Source organism: Vipera ursinii (assembly GCF_947247035.1).
Source record: "Vipera ursinii genome assembly, chromosome: Z".
NCBI classification, from domain to species: Eukaryota; Metazoa; Chordata; class Lepidosauria; order Squamata; family Viperidae; genus Vipera; species Vipera ursinii.
The window spans coordinates 39,775,322-39,799,275 of NC_139517.1; the positions used below are offsets into that span (position 1 = coordinate 39,775,322).

Sequence of the window (23,954 nt, forward strand, 5' to 3'; positions counted from 1 at the left end):
GGAGCACAAATTGGCACGTGCTGAGAAACGCCGATCTCGCGCACCTGCAATCTCCCTCACTCGGTTTCAGCTTCCTTTGCTACAAGAGAAAGCAGGCTGAAACCGAAAGAGGGAGATTGCCAGGAACACGAATCTTGCGCTGCTGCAATCTCCCTCGCTCGTTTCAGCTTGCTTTCTGGCAAGAGAAAGCCGGGCCACAGGGCCGCCTACGTGGGTACTGCTCTAACACGGAGAGGGAAGGACAAAGAGGGAGGGAAGGAAGAAAGGAAGGAAGGAAAGAAGAAAGGGACAATGGGAGAGAGAGAGAGGGAGGGAGAGAGAGAGAGGGAGAGAGAGAAAGAAATAGGGAGGGAGAGAAAGAAGGAGAAAGAAATAGGGAGGGAGAGAAAAAGGGAGAGAGAGAGAAGGAAAACAAAAGGGGGAGAAATAGAGGGAGAGATAGAAAGAGGGAAAGAAAGAAAGGGAGAGAGGGAGAAAGAGACAATGAGAAAGAAACGGAGGGAAATAGAGGAAGAAAGGGAAAAATAGAGGGAAAGAGAAAAATAGAGAGGGAGAGAAAGAGGGAGAGAGAGGAGAAAGAGGGAGGGAAATAGAGGGAGAGAGAGAAATAGAGGGAAAGAGAAAAATAGGGACAGAAAGAGGGAGAGAGAAAGAAAGAGGGAGGGGGAGAGAGGGAGAGAAAGAGGGGGGAGAGAGAAATTAAATTAGTAACATGATTGTTAAGTGAATCTGGTTTCCCCACTAACTTTGCTTGTCAGAAGGTTGCAAAAGGCGATCACATGACCCTGGAACAATGTGACCATCATAAATATGAATTGATTGCCAAGCATCAGAATGTAAATCACATGACCCTGGGGATGCTGCAATGGTCATAGGTGTGAAAAATGGTCATAAGTCACTTTTTCCAGTGCTGTTGTAACTTTGAACAGTCACTAAGTGAATCGTTGTAAGTCGAGGACTACCTGTACTTTATCTTTTTTCCCCCTTTTTTGGGGGTGGGGTGTCACGTTTTTGACACCTTGCTGGGTGACTGGTGGTACTCGGACATTGCCTTGTGCTAAAAGTGGTACAATGGATGAAAAGGTTGAAAAGCCCTGTTTTAGTATGCCGGTACTATTTGGTTCAGAGTATTTTTTTTCTTGTTTTCCTGCTCTAAAAACTGGGTGTGTCTTATGGTCAGGTGCGTCTTATGGTCCGAAAAATACGGTAACTTCAGTGCATCTTCTTTATTGTCTTTCAGATATTCTTCCAAAGCTCTTTTTTTCTTCCTCAGATGTACTTGCAACAATCCATGCCCACCTATTTGCCTTGGTAGGTAGAGTCTGTCAATGTCGCTGCATGGATGGAAGGGCATTATTCATTGTCATCATTATCATTATTATTAAGATTTAGACTTCAATTCAGTTCACAGTCTGGGACTGGCAAAACTTAACAGTTCAAGTCTTAGCTAAGGATTTAAGAGCTGTTAAGGTAACGTCTGAGTATATACAGTGAGGGAAACAATTATTTGATCCCCTGCTGATTTTGTACATTTGTCCCCTGACAAAGAAATGCTCTATAATTTTAATGGTAGGTTTATTTTAACAGTGAGAGACAGAATAACAACAAAAAAGATCCAAAAAATGCATTTCAAAAAAGATTTTCATTTTAATGAGTGAAATAACTATTTGATCCTCTATCTATCAGCAAGATTTCTGGCTTCCAGGTATCTTTTATACAGGTAACGAGTTGAGATTAAGGGTACTCTCTTAAAGGGAGTGCTCCTAGTCTCAGCTTGTTACCTGTATAAAAGACACCTGTCCACAGAAGCAATCAATCAAACACATTCCAAACTCTCCACCATGGCTAAGACCAAACAGCTGCCCAAGGATGTCAGGGACAAGATTGTAGACCTACACAAGGCTGGAAAGTGCTACAAGACTATCACCAAGCAGCTTGGTGAGGTGACAACAGTTGGTGTGATTATTCGCAAATGGAAGAAACACAAAATAACTGTCAATCTCCCTCGGTCTGGGGCTCCATGTAAGATCTCACCTTGTGGAGTTGCAATGATAATAACAGGGAGGAATAAGCCCAGAACTACATGGGAAGATCTTGTCAATGATCTCAAGGCAGCTGGGACCATAGTCACCAAGAAAACAATTGGTACCATGCTATGCTGTGAAGGACTGAAATCCTGCAGCACCCGCAAGGTGTCCCTGCTCAAGAAAGCACATGTACAGGCCTGTCTGAAGTTTGTCAATGAACGTCTGAATGATTCAGAGAAGAACTAGGTGAAAGTGAGGTCAGATGTGACCAAACTTGAGTTCTTTGGCATCAACTCAACTCGCTGTTTAGAGGAGGAATGCGGCCTATGACACCAGGAACACCATCCCCACTGTCATACATGGAGGTGGAAACATTATGCTTTCAGGGGGGGGGGGTGTTCTGCTAAGGGGGCAGGACAATTTCGCCGTATCAAAAGGACAAAGGATGGGGCCATGTACCATCAAATCCTGGGTGAAAACCTCCTTCCCTCAACCAGGGCATTGAAAATGGGTCATGGATGGGTATTCCAGCATGCCAATGACCCCAAAACACATGGCCAAGGCAATAAAGGAGTGGCTCAAGAAGAAGCACATTATGATCCTGGAGCGGCCTAGCTAGTCTCCAGACTTTAATCCCATAGAAAATCTGTGGAGGAAGCTGAAGATTCGAGCTACCTCGAAAACTTAATGACTTGGAGAGGATCTGCAAAGAGGAATGGGACAAAATCCTTCCTGAGATGTGTGCAAACTTGGTGGCCAACTACAAGAAATGTCTGACCTCTGTGATTGCCACAAGGGTTTTGCCACCAAGTAGTAAGTCATATTTTGCGAACGGTTCAAATACTTATTTCACTCACTGAAATGCAAATCAATTTATAACTTTTTTGAAATGTGTTTTTCTGGATTATTCTGTCTCTCACTGTTAAAATAAACCTAATATTAAAATTATAGGCTGATAATGTCTTTGTCAGTGGAGAAATGTACAAAATCAGGAGTTCAAATAATTTTTTCCCTTACTATAGGCAGTTCCAAGTAAGGTGGTTTTTTGCAATGTCAGAATATTCAAGTCTGATAAGTTCAAAATTTCCAAGTATCTAGGCAACCCTTTGGCTATTGCTCCAAAGGCTCCTATTACTATTGGTACAACCATTGGTTTCTTCGTCCACAATTGCTCAACTTAAATTTCTATCATCATCATCATCATCATCATCATCATCATCATCATCAAATTCATGTAATTCACATAATTCTCACAGCCCTACACAATCAGTGGGCCAAGGTGGATTTGGCTGCCCTATAATCTGTTTTGCTTCAAATTCTTGCTTTGAGGTATTATTCTCTCTTCAAAAAGAAAAACAAAACAATTTGGAATAACAAAATCATAATATGGTTGCATAGTGCAAAGCTTAAAAAGTATTGTTTCCTAAAAAAGAGAATGAAATTTTGAAGAGGTCATCCAAATGTACCACATTCTAGAAAAAATATATAGTGGATGGTTGGCAGCTATTTAAGCTAATTCAAGGAAATATTCAACTTGACCTCATTTGCAAAATTATCAGCATTTGTTCTTATCAGAGATTTTATTTGCTGGAACAGATTACAACAGCTATTATATTTTTCCTGCTGTTCCCAATGCTGCAGAAATGAGCAGCCAAACGCATTAATCACTTGATAATTTGGGGGAGCTTTAAAATGCAAGAGGCAAAAAAAGATAATGTCCTCTATGCTTAGTGATTTTCTTTGTATCCTTGGGTGTTTGTAGAATGACTTTCTGATTTTATTCTTATTTCACCAATTCTGTTAATCTCCAAAATATTTTTCAGGTTTTTAAAAATACCGCTTGCTTAATTCAAAAAGATCACATTGTGCTACTCAGTTTCAGCATCAAACAGCACAACAGCAGAGTTAAAAATTAAAGAGACTCTATCTCCACTTTCCACATTTATTAGTAATCAAATTTCTTTTGAGCCAAACCCAAATCACTCAAGATACAGTACTTGTAAATCCAGAGATCAGCTACAACAAATGCTATTGGCACCACTGTGGTTCAACTCTCTGACATACTGTACAGTAAGATTTGTAAGGATTTAAATAAATAAGCAAACATAGAGGCACTGCTATTCTGAACAATTTCTCATGTTTGATATTTCAGGTTTCAGTGGTGAGACGACTGCTTCTAATGTTGCCTTCATGATCTTTTACACTTGAAGGTCAAAAAAATTCTTCAAGCCCTTTTGTATTACACACTGCAATAAGGAGAGATTTGAGGTAACGTCTCCCACATTTAAAACTGTGTTAAAAGGCTTCAGAGAGATTCCTGATCTAAAAAAAAGACTCTACTTGGGCACTTACTTTGGAATTAACAGTTCCACGATTGCAATAGAGTTTGGCATTGGTTTTCCTGTTGTTTGGATCTATTGCTAGAGCCTCTGTATAAAGTGTAAAGGCCAGCTTGTAATTCCCTTCCTTGAAAGCCTTGTTACCATCATCTTTCTTTGCTTTCAGTGCTTTGGCATTCTGAAGGAAGAAGTGGGTCAAGAGATAATGAAAGTCTGAGTAATTAAAAAAAAAACAACCTTGGGCTGTCTTAGCAAATCTTAGTTGGCTAACTCGCATAAAGATTTCTATTGAAGAATTACCCAATTCCCAATCTCAGGATCTAGCAAACAGAGAGAAGTATTTTTGGCACATCTCAATACGTTGCCAAAGTTGCGTAGCAAGAAGCAATTAATAATATTTGGAAGAAAAGAGATTATTATGCAGACGACAGCATTCCTCCTCTACTCAGTTTGAAAATACCTAATTTAGCACCTGCTTTAATAATGTAATAGCAAAAGCAGATTGCTAGCTGCTACCACCATCTACCTTCCTTTGAACATGGCATGAAATTTAGGATTTCTAAAGTAATTCCTGGGAGCACTCTGGAAAAATTCGGGTAAGTCAGAGTTGAACCTCTGCATCTTTTAAGTATTTATTTAAAACATTTTTAGCAACTCTAGGATGCTGTAACTAGTAGCATCCTTCATCACTGAACACTGGAGTTCTGAATCAGCAAGATTTGGAAAGCCATCCCCCACCCAGGCCTGTCATAAAACCCATACATCTCCCCAGCATTTCTTTTGATGCTTACACGGCAGGCAAGGCAGGCTTTATCGTGGTCAGGAGCCATTTTTAGTGCCTGGACGAAGAACTGCACAGCCTTCTCGATGCAGTCCTCATAGTAAAGGCAAAGCCCTCGGACATAGAGAGCATCAGCATTTGTTGCATCTATTCGCAAGATGTCGCTAAACACAGAGTGCAGGAGCAGGAAAAAAAATCACAGGACAAAAACAGAGCTGGGTATATTCTTACTCTCAAATCAATACTGTAAAGAACTTGTAGCATAACAATATGTGAGTATTTCAAATCAATATGCGATGCCTCACTTCTGCAGTTTCCAGGCAAGGACAGCATCATTTGTAGCTGTCCACTTTCTTTCCTTTCCTCTAATTCCTGACATTGGTCTCTTTTTTTGCTTTTATTCTAGTGGACCATTTCCATTCCAGCTCCCTTCTGTCAATTTCAAAACAAGTATACACGTGACTATTTTTATTTATAATCACATTTGTATAGCCCATCTCACATAACTACTCTGGGGTGGTGCACATAACCATTTTTGAAGGCTCCTATTGCATTTAATTTTGCTTTCTGCCAGGGGTCCTGTGGACACAAAGATACGTCAGAACTAAAAATGTTTTAGTCAATTATGCACAATAATTGTTCACTTTTCATTAAACACTAATTTCTCCTATTTGCTGTAAATTCTGAACCTGACACAGAATGGAATGATTCGAATAGTGAACTTGTTCGGGCAGGATTGAAGTCGTCCTTATCCCGTCTTTGTGGGTCTTCTGCAAATTCAGCTTAACAGGAAAGAGCTGTGTTATGCCAAAGTGAGTTGTGACTCACACTCTCTTTTTCTGTGACTGCATTTCTGAACAACAAGCTGAGTTTATTTCTCAGTACCTTTATTCATATCCTTGTTTGTTTCTCCTCAAATTACTTGAGGACCTTTCCATTAGTTCATTTGACTTCCATTCCTCTCCTTTCCCATCTCTTTCTTTTCACAATACATCCTGGTTTTTAAATATTTTTTTAAACTGTGGTTTTTGCAAAAATGAAAAGCGCAAAAACATAGACTCCACTGTAATTTAGAGAAATAAAAATTGTCTCGGGTGCCAATGTGTCTTCTCATATAGGCTTTCCCATCAAATCTGTTATAGTTCTTACCTTATAACAGACTGGGCATCAGAATAGCGACCTAGCAAAGCTAAACATTCTGCTTTTAGGATTTTGAACCGGTGACAGGCAGGGGCAAATTCTAGAGCACGATCCATACAAAAGACAACCTGGGAAATAGACACAAAACAGAAAAGAAACAAAAATAGAATAGAAACAAAAATTCAGATATTGGTTTGAAGGCAACCCTATGCCTGCTGAAGATATGCATGCAGCTTGAATAATCTGTAATAGTTGAGAGTTCTGCTCTGAAATTCAGGATAGGCAAAAATTAGTATCTTTTCCATTTAACACATAATTCATAAAGCATATGGATAATGTATGTATCTCTCAGCAGCTTTTGGTCCTAATAGCTAAATAAGAGTCAATAGGTTCAGAGGCAGCATAGCACAATATTGGTTACTATGGACAATGTTGACAAGGGAGGAACATACCACCGTTAAGTTTGAAATCTGATTTACTTCACAGATTATGAAATAATACTACTTATAGATCTGCATAAAGAGTCTTTTGCACAGGATCCATATCTTTTGCAAATTAGCCTAAGGCCTTGAAATGGTACTAATTTTCAAACACCAAAGCTCAGCCTCTCCCACAAGTCTTATGAACCTTTTTATGAGAGCACATAGAGAAGTTTAAGAAGCACAAATACCCTCTCCTCCCCAAGTAACTAAACTGCTACTAGTCACTGATTAAGGCCATTCACACCTAATACCTGATATCATTTTTTTCTACCTAGCAGCAGTGGGAACCCCCCCCCCCAAAACAGGTAAGGTGAGGGGTTTCTGCAGGTCTGATCTTCAGGATATTCCTGTGGAAAGTTACATGAATCAAGCCTTTCCAATATGCGACAATAACCTCCCATCTATTAATTACTCTTGGAAGAGCATAAGAGCATATTGCTAAGCACATTGGTTTGTGCTTAGATTGTAAGCCGCCCTGAGTCTTCAGAGAAGGGCGGGATATAAATGGGATTAAAATAAAATAAAAATAAGAATTTCTTTATTTTGAAAATGATCCTTGGCTGAAAATATGCACGTAGTCATTCCCAGAAGAACTAACAGGTGAAGCACATAGTCTTTATTCATAGAAATTATTGGGTGGAATTTGTTTTGAGAGCAAAATAAACCTAAACCCAAGTATGCCACAATGATAAAATGGGGGAGGGGCATTGTGAGTACTACCTAAAGATGCAAAACATGAATATTTAATTTAATTAATTTATTAATATTTCTATACCGCCCTTCTCCCGAAGGACTCAGGGCGGTGATATATGGACAATAGATAATAGTAGATAAATCTTTGGTATTTAGAAGTTCTTCTTTAGGAATATTTCTCTTGGCGTTGGGGGGGAAGGGGCAAAAAAAAAAAGAAAAAAGAAAAGCTATAGATTACTACCTACTTTCCACACTCTTCATCTAGACCACTTTTAATCTTTAAACTAGATACCTTTGCCCCAACTTCTATGTGACCAGGACAAATATGGCTTAATAATACACCAGTATCTGTTTTGCATACTTCTGTATTCTGGGGTAAAAGCTTTTCTAAATAATAGAGGATGGTATCTTCTCCACTATTTCCAAAGAAGTAATGAGTGCTAGAATTGAGTCTGCATAAGTCCACTAGTTTATCTGTCACAGCTTCTCTGTTCATGGGACAAGCCTGATCACTTGCCACAGCCCTGCCTCCCATCACAAAGACAGCTTGTTCACTATATTAGTCCCCACTTTCCCCCACCAGTAAAATGATTTTTGAATCACTGAAAAAACTTGATTCACTGAAGTATAAGCATAATTCAAGGGAAAATGTAAATATCAACATTCAGAAAATGGATAATAGTAAATTGATCTTAAATTAATTACCCATAATGAATTTGCATATGTACTGCTAAGTGGGATTATGGCACCACTCAAGCAACCCAAAAGAAATGCGTTGATGGGGTAGATAATGATGAGAAAAATGGGAGTTCATTGAGCTGGAGATCCACTTGCCCCTAAGTTCTCAGAATTCAGATTTCTACTGAATATAATTTTTCAGCAAATTTCTAGTAAAAATTGTTATTATGGCATGGGACATATAAGACAACTCAAAAGGTAAATACTTTTTCTGCTAGAAATTTCATTTTAAAAAATTTAAGAATGGAAAAGATGGCAAGGCATACACAAATTTTATCTTATTCATCTGAAAGTGTTGATTCCTGTGCTCTTAAAAATGAAAATGTGTGTTATTTAATAAGATGGTCCTCTCATTTTTCTGAATGTTTGTTTAGTGTCCTGTGATTGCAGAAATTTTGAGAAATACTGCACTAGAAACTTAAGAAGCTGAAAATGATAAAAGTGGCTTCAATGAAGGAGCAGCTATAATGCAAATGATGAACCCACATTTCAGGCCTCAGTGAGTGTTCTCATGGTCTCTCAGCTGTATATGAAGAGGACATTGTTGGTTTGAGGCTCAGCTGGATTCTCAAATTCCCTTCCCCCAATTCTTCTCACTGGTGACATCACCACTGGGTGTGTGGAAAGTGCAGAGACACTCCAGATGATGGAGCCACAAAAAAGGAGGAGCTTCTTCTCCAGAAACAAGGGAGGTGTTTGATACTGGCGTAAGGGACAGAGAAGCCTAGATAGAGCTCGCTCAAGACAAGGCAGATTTCTTCCTTAAGACAAACTTCTGATTGTCTCTGGTGAACCAGCTGCTCTTGGCAATTGGAAAGCAGCATAGTAAGAATTCACTAGGTCAGACAGAGGACTTAACACTGAAAGAGTCAGGCTAAGCAACAATACCATCTTGCTGAAGAGCAATTAAGAAAAAATTATTACTCAGAAGAGACAAAAAAAGAGAGGGAAATTGTGGTCTGAAAAAAAAATCAAACTTGTTTTCCATTTATGAAAAGGATGAGATTAAGTACATGTTGAGAGCAAAAGAGGAGCCTCATGGCCCCAATTAGGCAAAATAATAAAAAAAAGTTTTCTCCCTCCCTCCCTCCCTCGTTACACACACACACACACACACACACACACACACACACACACACACACACACACACAAACACACCAATCAATGTTTATCACCTTTCGGAAGTCCCGTTTTTCAAAGTCAACTTCAGCAATTTTCTCATATTCTAGAACAGTTTTGGCACTCTTCAGCTGGAAGAGAAGGCATCATATCAGAAGGACATCAGGCATTTCACTACTAAATGAAATCCCAGGATTTTCAATCAGCTCTAAGCCAGAATTCTGAGAGCAGTAGAGCTCACTGTACCTGATGGATAGCAACACTGGGGAGTCTAATGTTTTAAATGTTATATTTATTTGAACTTCATAATGATACCTCTGTTTTGATAAACAACATTTAACCATCACTTTTCAACACAATCTTAATAATACAGGCTAATACAGGATGCACAAAGTCTTGTACCCAGGATATCTTCAGGATATATGTTATGATTAAGAATCAGGTTTCTAGCATACATGACTTCTGATGTTCCTGAATATATTCAGGCAATATTTAAGATATGCTACAGCACTTCTGGGCAGAATTTCTCTCCTCTATGCTGGAGGACTCTAAGAGTTATGCTTCTCTACAAAGCAACTCTTTACATAAGCATTTACATCCCATATTTAAAGAAGTCAGCATGATAATACAACATGGCTCCTCAAACTGTGTTTTCAGACCTCAAGGATATCATGAGCAATCTACTAGGGGTGGGATTTTAAAATATCGGACTAAGCCCAACAGATAAAGCATAAGTGCTGCCAAAAGATTCCCCCCCCTTTGTCTTAAACTCACATAGACATAAAAGCGGCAAAGTTTGGAGCAAGTTTTGAAACATGGCTAAAACTGAAAGTGTCTTTTATCTGTCAGAACCACCCATCATTTTTTAAAAAAAACTGTGATTGAGCAACAGATGTTGGTTTTTAGGATTTAAATAAATTCAGATAATTTCAAAAACCTGGTTAATATAACACGCTAACCTGCCATTAACATCAATACTGTGCATTTAAGGCAAATGGAGGGGAAAAAATGGAACAATTCACACCAGAGGAGGGATCATCTTGTAGATTTTATCCTTAATAAGAAAATGTTATTATATCATGTAAATATATTCTGTACATTAGCTTTTAATCATTTGGAGGAGTGGTTTAAGGACAAGCATTAATTATTCCAGTAAGAACATGAGGGGTTTTAAAGAAAATCCAGAAATTGTGTATATAAAAGGAAAAGGAAGTTTTCTCACCAAACAAAGACTGGTAGAGATACAGTATCACTTATACTCACAGGCGTATTGCCAGGACAAGGGATAAAACTTTTAATTCACTAATGTCCTATGTATAACTGAAAGACTGGAATAGCTATATACTTTCAAAACAAAATCTTAAACTTAAATTTGGTATTCAAACGAAGTGTTAACTAAATTAATATAACCCAGTGCAACATATCTTGAGACATTTATCAGTGAAACAAGGACTGCTGAACCAGATCAATCATCCAAGTCTGGCACCCCAAATATTCTGTTCTTCAGATAAACCTTGTATTCAATACCTTACCTCTTGCTCTGCCTGCACGTTTTTATGATCCAATTCTAGAACTCGTTGGAAGCAGCGGCTGGCAGCCATGGCATGCCCCAGAGATAGGTGGCACTTTCCCTCTCTTAGATGTCCCTGAGAAGATAGGAAAATTATGAAAGCATGCCACTGTGCTGAAGGATCAGGAGAGCTACACATATGAGTCACATACCCTCAAAAAGCTATCGTCCATTCTGACTGATTGCTGAGCATCCCCCAGGGCCTCCCGAAATTTGCCTAACATCATGAGAGTGGCAGCACGGTTTCCATAATAACTGGCATTGCTGGGACATGTATCTGGAGGACATGAAACAAGAAGATAGTGTTCATTTAGAAGCAGAAAAGAACTCACTTGCCATATATATCAAGTGTCTCTTTTTGAAGGCATTTTCAAAAAGATAAAAAGAAAGCTATGTGCTGTTCTACAAGATTTTGAACTCGTTCTCTCCACAAAGTAGATTTTACTTTTTATTCAATATTAATAATGCTAATAATGTTTTTATTTTGATACACAGTACTAGATCCATACTGTATCTCTAGAACAGGGGTAGGCAACCTTGGCTCTTTTATGACTTGTGGACTTCAGCCATGCTGACTTAGGAATTCTGGGAGTTGAAGTCCATGAGTCATAAAAGAGCCAAGGTTGCCTACCCCTGCTCTAGAACAGCCATAAATCAGAGAATATAACATAGACTGAAATACATGAAAAAACTTTACTCTGTATGCATTTATATGGTTTTCTGCATTAAAAATGCTGGATTTGACTGCTGTAAAGAATTATCCACCTAAGCCAGTTCATACATACCAGAATAGAGACATTTCCAATTGAATGAAATAAAGGCCTTCATGACCTACACTTGGTGTGCCCAAAGGTCAGTTTTCAGACTTCCCATCCCTTTCCTTTTCATTCTCACCTATGGCTTTTGTATAGTAGTTGTATGCTTCATTGTAGTCCTTTTTGGCATAAAATGCATTTCCTTGCTCCTTGAAGGACTCTGCTTCTCTGAAAACCCAACAAAATATTATAATCTGAAATGCAGCAGCCTTCAATCCAGGCAAGACAACAGCAAAGCGGTGATAGATCTATCTTTATCTTACCAGAAACCACACTACCTGAGCCCTGAATAACAAATGTGTTAAGTACTGGAAAATGGTTCATGCTACTGAATGCACCTTCATAAAACATTTATTCTCTCAATGATTACCATAATGAACCAATAAAACAGCCCTTAACTAATAATAAACATAATCCCATTTCTATTAAGAAGAAATGCAGTTAACATTTCTTAGTTTGCAATAGTGGCAAACTGCATAGTGTTTTGTCTAGCGACATGAATAGCAATTCTATTTCCACTCATCTCCTCCCATCTATGTGGCAATTCAGAATGAAAAAGATGGATGGCTTCAGCCAGGTTCATTTCAGAAGTTGAAGGTCAGACACACACACACACACCCCGCCCCCGAAAGGAAAAGGAGTTCCTGTAAAATAATAAGATAAGTACACATTAATGTGATGCTAATCTTCTGATGGTTCCCTAGACTTTTGGAGGTGTTGGTCATGAAATTTATTTATCTTTCTGCCTTTACATCCCTATTCTTTACCCAGGTAGCTTCTGACAAAGGGTAGACTTTCCACTGAACTAGATACTGTAATTTCCCCTTGTACAACTAGAGACAAGAATCTGTTTTATTTCATAATGGGTATCACCATCCACTATGTTGGTCTCTGGAGTGGTTCAACGTATTGGCCTTAAGGTTTTCTTGTAACTGGTTTCAACAAACTGCAATGGAAAATTGGATGTATTTTCCACAATAGTCGTGGGAGCTTTAACTCAACCATGACAGGTTAATAATCCTTACAATGGGGAAAGGACCAATGAATTTGGGTTCCAGCTTCTTACAAGGCAATTTTAATCTTAAGTATTTGGTCGAGAGGTAGACCATCTCTCCTATATGAAATGGCCTCTGGGGAGATCGCCTCTTATCTGCTTGCTCCTTATAAATCTTTGCTGCTTCTTTCAAGGCTCGTTTAACATTTGCCCAAGTGCTCTGCAGTGTGTTTACCCATTTGGTTAGTGTCTGTGAGGAGGAGGGGGGGCTTCTGAGGGTATTTTGGCATGGGTACAAATTCCCTGCTTGTGGATACTTTAAAGGGAGTAAGACCGGTGCTGGTATGCATAATATTGTTGTATGCCAATTCAGCAAAAGGCAGAAGGTCTGCCCAGTTAGTTTGCTGATAGTTAACATAGCACATCAAGTATTACTCCACCATTGCATTCGCTTGTTCAGCAGCTCCATTCGTACTCGGATGAAAAGCCGAGCTGAGCCTGAGTGGATCCAATCAGCTTCACAAACTCCCACCAGAACTTTACAGTGAACCGGATCCCCCCAATCTGATATGATTCTTTTCAGAGCTCTGTGGAGCTGATAAGATATGCTTCAAAAAGAGTTTTGCTAGTTTCTGAGCAGAGGGGCGACCAGGACAGGCTATAAAGTGAGCCTGCTTTGAAAAATGGTTGATGACAGTCCAAATCACAGTGTTCCCACTATTTTCAGGAAGTTCGATGATAAAATCCATTGCGATTTCTTCCCAGGGCTGGGAATGACTCCACTACGTGTTGCAACAGTCCAGGGGGTTTAATGGGTCTTTCCTTCTTCCTGCACTTGCAGGAATGACCTTGGTTCCCACGGGACTGCTCGATGTTTTGTCTAGTGACACGAATAGCAACACTACTTCCCATCTCTGCCCATCTATGTGGCAACTCAGAATGAAAAAGACTCCTTCAACCAGGTTCGTTTCAGAAATTGACAGTGGGTTGGTTTCCGGACATTTCGTTAGCAGGCTAGGTAACATCTTCAGCAGAGTTTAGGGGATGTCTGTGTCAGTACTCTTCTGTTTATAAGAGCTTCAGGTGCGGGTTGTCAAGTGAAGGTCTTGTGATGGGTCAGGTGTGAGTCATCAGTGGGAGGTTTGTGATGGGTCTTGTGATGGGAGGGGGCTTGCGTGGCTTGGTTGAGGGTCGGTACTGTCTCTGGTTGGCTGTTTGGTTGATTTGGATTCTGAGGGATTCGTAGGCTGGTTGTAGGTCAATGTGACTGTCGATGGAATTGTTTGTGGAGTGACAGGCTTTGATGAACTCATGAGTGTGGCGGCAGGTTGCATGGCCAATGGTTTTACTGTTGCTCCAGTCAAACTAGTGTTGTTTGGTGTTGGTAGAGATTAAGGATTTGTGATCATGGTGTTTGATTGCCAGCCACTGTCCCTGGATCCTGGTTTTTAATTGATGTGATATTTGTCCCATGTAGAATTGGTTGCAATTGTTATTGTTGATTTTGTAGATTACGTTATTTCTTTCATTCTTCTGTGTCTTGTCTTTGGTCTTGGATAATTCCTGGCGGAGTGTGGCTATGGGTTTGTGGGCTATTGCTATCCCTAGGAGTTGGGAGAATTCTGGCTGTCATTTCCGACACCCCTTTTGTGTATGGTAGTAGTTTTTGCATGGTGGTCGGCTGTGTGGTATGTTGTGGTTTGGGTGCTATGTGTTGGAATACAAAGTTTTTGGATAGTCATTACAGAGAAAGACATCAAGTAGCTGTTTCTCTTCTGCTTTTCTTAGTATGGGGTACTGCAGTGTATCCTGGCCCTTTTGAAGAGTCTGGACACAGCTTCTTTTGTGTGCAGTGGGGTGGCTGCTTGTGAAACTGAGGATCTGGTCCATGTGTGTAGGTTTGCGGCAGTTCTCCATTGTCCAGTCTCCTGATGTTGATGTCAAGGAATGGGAGTCTGTTGTTTGTTTCCTCTTTGCTTGTAAATTTGATCCCAGGGAATATGTTATTAAGTAGGTGGTGTGTTTCTTCAATTTGGGAGCGTCTGATGATGACGAAGTGTCTCCTGAATTTTGGTTTGATGGTGGGTAAAGCTATGGTTTTGAGTCATTTTATGACTTCTTCTGCTATAAGGCTTGATATGGGAGATGACAGCCAGAATTCTCCAACTCCTAGGACAGTAATAGCCCACAAATCCACAATCACACTCTACCAGGAATTATCTAGAACCAAAGACAAGACACAGAAGGTTGAAAGAAACAATGTAATCTACAAAATCAACTGTAACAATTACAACCAATTCTACATGGGACAAACATCATGTCAATTTAAAAACAGGATCTACAAACACCAGTTGGCAGTCTAACGCCACAATCCCAAATCCTTAATCTCTACCCACACTGATACCAAACAACACCAAAATTATCGGCCATGCTACCTCTCGTCACACTTGTGAGTTCATTGAAGCCTGTCACTCCACAAACAATTCCATCAAGAGGCACACTTGAAGGATTATTAGGTATGTTTGCCACCTTGAGTTAATGATAAAAATTATAAAAATGGAAAAAAAGGAAAAAAAAGAAAACCAATAAAAGTGAACTGTGTGAATAAAGATAAATAATCCCAGAAGCAGCAGTGGCAAACCATTTCTGTTGCTGTCAAGAAAATGCTTTTAAAAATGCTATCTTTTAAAAATGCTATGCAATTCTGGAAATTGCATAAACCACTGATTCTCCCCTACCTTAATAAGGACTTTGAGGCTTGTCACTTATTTACATGTGCATGAGTCTAAGTGAAGTTTGCATTCAGTTGAATTATTGAAGACAACAGCTTGTTTCTACTCTAACAGCAGGTTAGGGTCTGCCAAGTTCATACAGGATATTATCAAACTATGTCAGAATGGGAATATAGCACTCTGGCAAGCAGGCTCTTTACAGAGGAATGCACTAGACCTTTTGAGCAAGCTGGGAATTCAACTCCCAAACTAGCTATTGCAACAGCCAACCATAAGAAACAAAAAGCACCTTTGAATCCAAGCTAATGGCTCTAAATTGGTTTCTTCAGTGGAATCCCACCCCCCTTAGTACTCCTGGAAACAGCTAAGTAAAGCTGTTTGGCCTTGACAATACAAGCCATTTAGGGGGGAAAAAAATCTCAAGAGAGAAAAAGAACAATGGAGGGTTGTATTGGTATGTGTTAACATGGTTTAACCTCATTTTGACCTCAACCCACTGGCCAACCTCTCTAGACTCCTACCCTCAGGCAGTTCCCATTAGAATGGAGCAGTTTAGTAGATTAGGTTGTAAATACAATCAAATGAATCCAAAAACATTTCATTTCAAACAGGCTGATGGAGGTCAAGACTAAAATACATACTGCTCACATTCAGTGTAGACAATCGTGTTTAATTCAAGAAAGTTACAATGCCTTTGATTTGTCCTAGCCTACAAAAAAATTAAGGATTAAGAGAGGGATGGCACATCTAATCCAATAGGTATAGTAAGATCCACGTTCCTATTCCCACTATTTTTAACTGTGAATATGCGATTTCAAAATCACCAGGGATGTTTTTGTGTGTGTGTGTGGGGGGGGGGGGTTGCCAAGAAGAGATTAGAGGTATCTATATTTAAGGCTCACAATTCTCCATAGCAAGCGAAAAACAATCAGAATGTAGTGAAACTATTATTGCATAACAGCAGGATATGAAATCATGGCTTGATTTTGGACTTTTTAAATGTAAACAAGTTATAACTCCCCAAAGATGTATCAGAGAGAAATGGTTCTTTTTTTTTTGGAAAACAACAAAATAGAAAAAGGCCAATGCTCACAAGGACTTGATACTTAAGGTATATTTATGCTCCTTGTTAAGGTATAAAGTAAAATAATAATAAAGTAAAATGATTTTTTTTAAAAAAACACAACATTTGCATTGTACCAGTATGCTACAATAATTATAAAGACAAAGAAAAAAAAATAACATCAGAAATTGGAATTGTATTAGAATATCTATCACCATCCCACTGCAGATCACACACACAATTGGTAGGGGTTCCAGGCAAGTCATGTTTCAGTAAAGTTAAACTGCCTTTACTTATTAACCCATTTTAATCTCTAAGAAAACTTCTAAAAAGTTGCAGTTTCTTTAAATCTCGAACCACACAGTAGAAACTTGGGCACTAAAATCTACCCACTTTTATCCATTTAATGAATGTTCTACGTTTTAAGATGCAATTTTAGAAACAGAGTCCTGTTCTTGTTTACTAAGGACCGGCTGCCAGAACAAGAGGGAAGTCAGGATCTCCTGATATCACAAATGGTTGTTTCTGCTTCCAACAGATGCCATAGTCTGAATGAGGTCATTCTGTAAAGCTTGCGCTGATGTAGGCTGCGTTCCCCACTTGCTGCTTTTGAAGCTGAAGAAAGAATCTGGTTTGGCTAAAAATACTATCTAATTTCCTGAATAGGTCTTTTTGTTGGGCAAGAAGTTGGCGTCCATCTGTGAACTCTGGGGGTGAGACACAGAGCAACAATGAAGAACTAAAAAAAGAAAAAGAAAAAAAATATCTCCCTATGGTTCTAAGCTTCTGTGAAGCAAATAGCTATGCTAGGAAAGGTGCCTCTTGAATGTGATACCATAGATTGTTATGGTAGTGAAGAGGTAAACAGTAAAAGATATCCACGAAGTTGAACAGTTAAAAAAAAAGTTCTTAGATGTCAAGGTTAAGGTGACATCTTGAGAGGACAACAAAATTATATAGGACATATTCTGGGCAAAGACTTCTAAGGAGCACTGGCATTACATACATGGCAACAAAAAAGATAAGCAATGGTGTTAATAGTAGTTTTCTCTCTACTACTGATTGTTCCCTACAGTGTGCAGATGTAATTAAGGGTTGTACATCTTTTATATCGATTGGTGATTTAAATAGAGCAACAGTCTAATATTTCATTTGCACAAAATGTGAGATTGCATAAAGTTCTTAGGCACAGTCTCAATTCATTAGGAATTCATTACACATATGCAGGAGTTCTTTAGATTAGAAAAACTAGTATACAAGGAGTATCTATGGAGATTCTCAATCATCCAGGTCATGGTTGTACTTTTCCCAAAAGACAACTGGGCATTCTTGGTGTTTTTTTCTTTGAAAATGTTTTGCTTCTCATCGAAGAAGCTTCTTCAGTTCTAACTGAAGTTAGAATAGTTCTCTTACATGAGAAGTGAAATGTTTTCAAAGAAAAAGAAAACAAGAAAATCCAGTTGCGTTTTGTAAAAAGCATCTTTGGGATAGCCCACAAGGATTTTTTATAAGAGCAAAAATTTCATAAACCAAAGATCAGCTCTGAAACAGCAATGCATAAGATCAGTAAAATCACATAAACTAGGGTATAAGGACTATCTCAAGTTACGTACAGGTAGTCCTCAAGTTACAAGTGTATTAGAGCCTGCACATTCAGCTCATAACTCGAAAACTTGTGGGAGTGAATCTTATACCTCGAATGAGATCACTCCCTTGCTTGTTAAGACACATGCAGCTCGTTAAGTGCACGTGAGGTGTCCAGGGTGGGGAAGGCCATGGGAGACCCTAGTGATGGAACAGGCCCCCCAGGCCTAATCGACCTACTAAGATACTTCATGCTTCCCCCTCCCTTCTTGCTGCTCCAGACTCACTTACCTTGAAAAGATCTGTTTTCTTTCTGCTGCGGTTCCTGCTTTCGAGGTACAGGAGAGTCGATGGAAGCCCCTGGATGTCATAATATCGCACACATTCAGGCACCAATCCTCTTTTGCAGAGAATGGGTGCGTGAACTCTCGCACTGTTTGCAGAGCCTGCCTCGTGTTCCCCCCAACTCCGGAGTCATGAGGCTGCCACCTCCGGAATGGAGATCCAAGGGAGGCTTCTGCATCCTGCCAGAGGTCGCATCTAGGTCTCGGAGGACTGCTCCAAGCTGATGCCGCCTGGAACGGAGCCTCTGAAGGTTGGATCCAGCTCTCGGAGGACTGCTCCAGGCCATTTGCACCCAGAATGGAGTTTGGGGGACCCTTCTGCATGCCTCTGGAGGTTGGATCCAGGCTGGATCCAACCTCCGGAGACATGCAGAAGCCTCCCTTGATCTCTGTTCCGGGAGGAAACAGCTTAGAAGATGCCTCCGACGCCTGGATCCAATCTCCAGAGGCATGCAGAAACCTCCCCTGATCTCCGTTCCAGGCGCAAATGGCTTGGAGGCCGCCTCTGATGTCTGGATATGACCTCCAGAGGTACGCAGAAGCCTCCCCCAGCCTGTTTCGGGCGGCTTGGAGGAGGCCTCACTTTCTCCCCCAGCACAGCGAGCTCCGGTGGGCTGGACACAGGTATGAGGGGCCTGGCCTTCTCCCTCAGTTGAAGACTTCAGGCCTGCCCTCAGGCAGAAAGGAGTTGGGGGCAAGAGCAGGAGACAGGCACCAAAAACACCTCATACAGAGAATGAAAGTTTCTGAGGTCTGTGATTTGGCGCAACACTTGCGCGAGATCACGGACTCCAGAAACTTCCATTCTCGGTGCGCAAAGTATTTCCAAGCCGGCTCTCCTCTCCCTCAAAGGGAAAGAAACCCTGGCAAGGTGAGTCTGGCACGGCAGGGAGGGAGGGGGAAGCAGATGTGGGGAGGGGGCGGAATAGGGTGAATGTTGCAGAGCCTCTGCCATAGTTTGTAAGGGCAGTTTTAACTTGCACGATGGAAGTGGAATTAGCATAATGCAAGTTATTGTAGCATGTGAATAAACATTCATCTGTGCACCAGTGTCGCCTAGCGTCTACTGCAAACAACTGAAGTCAAATAAGTAAAATGTAAAATGTATAAAATGCTGAAAAAGCACTTTTATAACATAGAGATTTGCAATTTTTTTTCCAAATTCTCATACATTTCAAACTTATGTCTTTGGGATTTTCCTTGATCCCAAAGTGATCATACTTTGATTCAAAACCTTTAGTAAAATTTCCCTTTCCTGTGATGTATACCACACTGCTGTGCCAGATATTGTGTTGTCTTGCCAGATATTCAGTAAGCTTTGGTTTTCTTTTCCTGTAAACTAATGAGCTCCAGATATCCGAACTCTGTTATTTAGAGCTTGATTTTATTCTCTGAATAGAAAAAGAAACCCATTACTGAGACAATAGAAGTTTCCTCTACTAAAGAAGCTCAAAATTGTGAAAAACTCAAAACTGCCAAACAAATCACTTTTTAAAAAGTTAGAACAGTAACATGCCTTTATTCCTCATTATTCTATGCAGCCATAATTATCAAATAAAAGCGACATGAAAATATCACAACTATGTTGTTTTAGCATGTTTAAATCTTGAAGACTGTGTATTATTATACTACATCATCAGAAAATCTCAAGCTATACCTCTTTTTTATTGCTTCACAATTGTTATTGAAAATGGGATGAGTATTCTTAGAGCAAAAGCAGAAGAACAATTTCATATAGGAACCTCAGCTAATCAGAACTCCTAGGCAGAGTTTAGTGTTTATTTATTTATACATTTCCTCTTTACACCTTACAATTGCTATGAAGGAAGGGGAATCGTATAAACATCTGAAGCCTCTAATTCACTTCAGAGGCAGTCAATAGTACCTAGAAGAAATTTCCTTACAAACAAACTGATTAGAATTCTTGCACGCTCTGCCCCTCTGAAGAAAGAAAAAGAAATCTGAAGAAGTTTGAATTTCCTGAATCACAAGGACCTAGCAGTTTGGGATTGTTTATTCCTATTTTCTGAATTGCAGTTAATTTGTAAAGTCCTTGGGACTAACTAAGCCTGCAGACATTTTCATTACCTGACTAAGTAAATCACCTGTGCTAATGAGTATGAGGTCTGCTCCCTGTTTATATACAACAGCTTGCCCTGTCAATGTTGATCGAGATGTGGTTTTCTCCTTGGTAATGCCTTGATTAGGGCATATTTTTTTATTTGTCTGATGTTAATCCCTGCTTATTTGGATATAGTCTTCGGGAAAGGATGCCTTTTTGTTCTCCTTGTTAATTGTTTCCTTTGAATTGTGTATAAATGTGTGATTTGTGTCTACTGACAGCTGATTTACCTGAATTCTCCTTGTCTGAATGCCAGGCTTCCAGGAATTCCTTAGTGTTTCTGGATTTAATTTGGTCTTGGACACTCCATTTCCCAGTTGAAACTATGGTTGAGTCTCAATAAAGGAGGACATTTGTAGTTCAGAATTGAAATGAGGTATTCTTGGTGCTCTCTGAGCTTGGTTATTTTGTTGCAGATGTTTCACTACCCAAACTAGGTAACACCAAAGATTCAAAGAATATCCCTACAGAGTTAATTTCTAACATTTATCTTGAGATAATAACTATGTGATTTTAACGATCTTATGCATTGCTGTTGCAGAGCTAGTTTGGCTGAGCCTGTCCATGTATTGTGAGATTAAAGAGTTTTCACAGTATCTTCTGTCTGCTAGTTGCTGTTCATGGATGTGCTCTGTAATCCTCTGTCCTACATAGTAGCTGTTACAGTACTTACACTGTATGATGTAGATCAGAGGTCCCCAACCTTCTGGGCACCAGGGACTGGTTCCGTGGAGAGAGGTTTTTCCGTGGACCGGATGGTGTGTAGTTTTGTGTGCTGCCTGCATCCCACAGATAGGACTTTGCTTGCTTGTGCAGACCGATTGCTGGCATGCCGCAGCTTGGTTCTGGTCCACGGACTGGGGGTTGGGGACCCCTGTTGTAGATGAGTCCTGTTTTTTTTTCTTCTTCTTGGGCTACTGGGTCCTTTAATTTACTTAAGATGTTTTGGAGGACTTTAGTTGGTTTGTGTGCTATGGTGATGCTATGATTGTTGTTGCTTGACGTGTTTTTGATGTACATCAATAGACACATAAATACCTTTACAAATGATGCGCCCCACACTCATTAGCACTGATAATGTTACCTAACTGGGTAATAAAATGTCTGCAAGCAAATAACCTTGTTCAGAGAGCACCAAGCATTCTGAGCTACACATATTCTTTTCAGTTGGTAATTTTGTGGGCAAATACATACAGGAAGTCCTTAATTTACAAAAGGTTACTTAACAGCCATTTGCATTTACAATGACCATGGAACTGGTGCTTTACAGCCTTTAAAACTATTATAATTGGTAGCGGTCCCCTCCCCGCCCCCAGGTGCTGGGTAGCCAGTCACAGCATTAACTGCAATTAAGTGACTGCAGTCTGTGATCTTCTTTGTCAATTTCTGGCTTTCTTTACTGGTTTCTGGCAAAAAAAAAAACACCATTAGAATGTACTCAACATTTACCACTACAGGTAATTCTTGACTTACGCCAATTGAGCCTAAAATTTATGTTGTTAATTGAGACATTTGTTATGTGAGTTTTGCCTTATTTTATGAACTTTCTTACCACAGTTGTTAAGTGAATCATTGCAGTTGTTAAATTGGTAACATGGTTGTTAAATGAATCTGGCTTCCCCATTGACTTTGCTTGTCAGAAAGCTGCAAAAGGTGATCACATGTTCCAGGCACACAGCAACCGTGATAAGTATGAACCAGTTGCCAAGGGTCTGAATTTTGATCACATGATCATGGGAATGCTGCAAAGGTCATAATTGTGAAAAATGGTTATGTCAATTATTTCAGTGCTGTTGTAACTTTGAATGGTCACTAAATGTACTGTTGTAAATTGAGGACTACCTGCATATTCCCTTAACGACCATAGCAAAAAAAAAAATGGTAGAAAAACAATTCCACTCTCCAGCTAAGAAAAAAAAAACCCTCTGCACGAGATGGAATGACTGGGTTCAGTGCTCTTTTTTGTAAATTTCCCAGTCAAAGATTTATTTTCTTTCCCACTTTGTTTTAGCAAGAGTGAAATTTTTAGGAATAAAAACTGGGGTAGCATAACTGAGTACCATACCTACACAAACCTGTTTTTTGCCCTGTTTTCCCTTGTGGTTGCAGGAAGAGGGATGAAAAGAGAGAACCAATCAGCCAAGGGCAGAGAATGCCTAGAGAACCCCCATTTTCCCTGGGGGCTCTCTACAATATAATTTCCATTGTAATTAGGAAAAAAAAGTAATTAAAACCCCACTTTGTCTAGCAAAACAACAAAGCTGACCAGGGAGCAGAAACTTTTGTCTTTTGCTCTATTTACCAAATTTTCCTGGTGTCATAACTCAAACCAGTTCAATAAGTCATATAAATAGGACATTGAAAACAATCACTCCAGACCAATCATGTAACTATATAAAAGTATACAATATTTCCCAATTTTAATATTCAAAGCTTTTAACATTTAAGATAATAATGGAGAATATTTGTAGGTCAGGATTGAAATGAGGGGTCCTTGGTGCCCTCTGAGTTTAGTTGTTTTCTTACAGATGTTTCATTACCAAAACTAGGTCAGTGTTCAATCAGTGTTCAATCTGATGCATCAATCAGAGCACTGATGATGTTACCTAGTTTAGATAATGAAATATCTGCAAGAAAACAACCAAACTCTAAGAACACCGAAGACCCTCATTAAGAAAACTACCAATTGCTCACAATTGGGAATCAAATGCCCTGCCTTGAAATTCCAATAAGAATAGCAAATATTGTATTATTGATCTTCACGGTTAACACATGCCATATTTAGATTTTTATAACCATCACAGTTAATGAATTTACCCTGACAGTGTACATTTATGCTAGGATATATTCTCATTTTAGATACTAGGATTATGCATTATTCCAAATAGAAATGTAGTACCTATCTGCAATATCTTAACACAATTATGTTTTCCAAGCATCATACAGTAGTTTAGGGAAAACTCTAACCCTAATCCTAATACCAGCAGTTTTGAAGCAATTTCACTCTTGCTCCAAGCAAATAGGTTACATTTTTGTTTCCATGATCTCAAAAACATAATTACAAAATGCTGCACAATCCTAGTAGAGGTTGTCCCAAAACAGAAATTCTTCCAAAACCCAGAATATGCCCTTTTTTGTGAAGCAGTATACATATTCTCAGGATGTGAGTAGGCCATTCAGGCTATGAAAGTTGTACTGGAGTGGTTTTTAAATTGGAGAAAATCCTTCCCACACAGTTGGTAAGGAATTTGTAAATATTGCAGAGGATTCTGAAACATGCTCTGGGAACAATGGTTAGTCATTATGGATGCCTGATATGCAAGATATAATATGGTCTTTTTTTCTCCTATGTAGTACATATCTTCTTTCTACCTCAGTACTGAAAGACACAACTCTACTTTTTACACTCT

At 39.4% G+C, this 23,954-nt stretch overlaps 1 protein-coding gene across 2 annotated transcripts in view; it reads right to left on the reverse strand.

The window, feature by feature from the left end:
• DNAJC7 (DnaJ heat shock protein family (Hsp40) member C7) overlaps nucleotides 1-23,954 on the reverse strand; it is a 37,849-nt gene that overhangs the window by 11,817 nt on the left and 2,078 nt on the right. Inside the window, exons 2-8 of one of the 2 annotated variants that reach the window (XM_083378241.1) lie at nucleotides 11,785-11,873; nucleotides 11,043-11,167; nucleotides 10,853-10,966; nucleotides 9,377-9,451; nucleotides 6,297-6,415; nucleotides 5,158-5,311; nucleotides 4,380-4,544 (exon numbers count right to left, since the gene is read on the reverse strand). In XM_083378241.1, the coding sequence (XP_083234367.1) occupies nucleotides 4,380-4,544; nucleotides 5,158-5,311; nucleotides 6,297-6,415; nucleotides 9,377-9,451; nucleotides 10,853-10,966; nucleotides 11,043-11,167; nucleotides 11,785-11,873 (841 nt within the window). The remainder of the gene's footprint in view (nucleotides 1-4,379; nucleotides 4,545-5,157; nucleotides 5,312-6,296; nucleotides 6,416-9,376; nucleotides 9,452-10,852; nucleotides 10,967-11,042; nucleotides 11,168-11,784; nucleotides 11,874-23,954) is intronic. The other variant, XM_083378242.1, reaches the window with a different exon arrangement.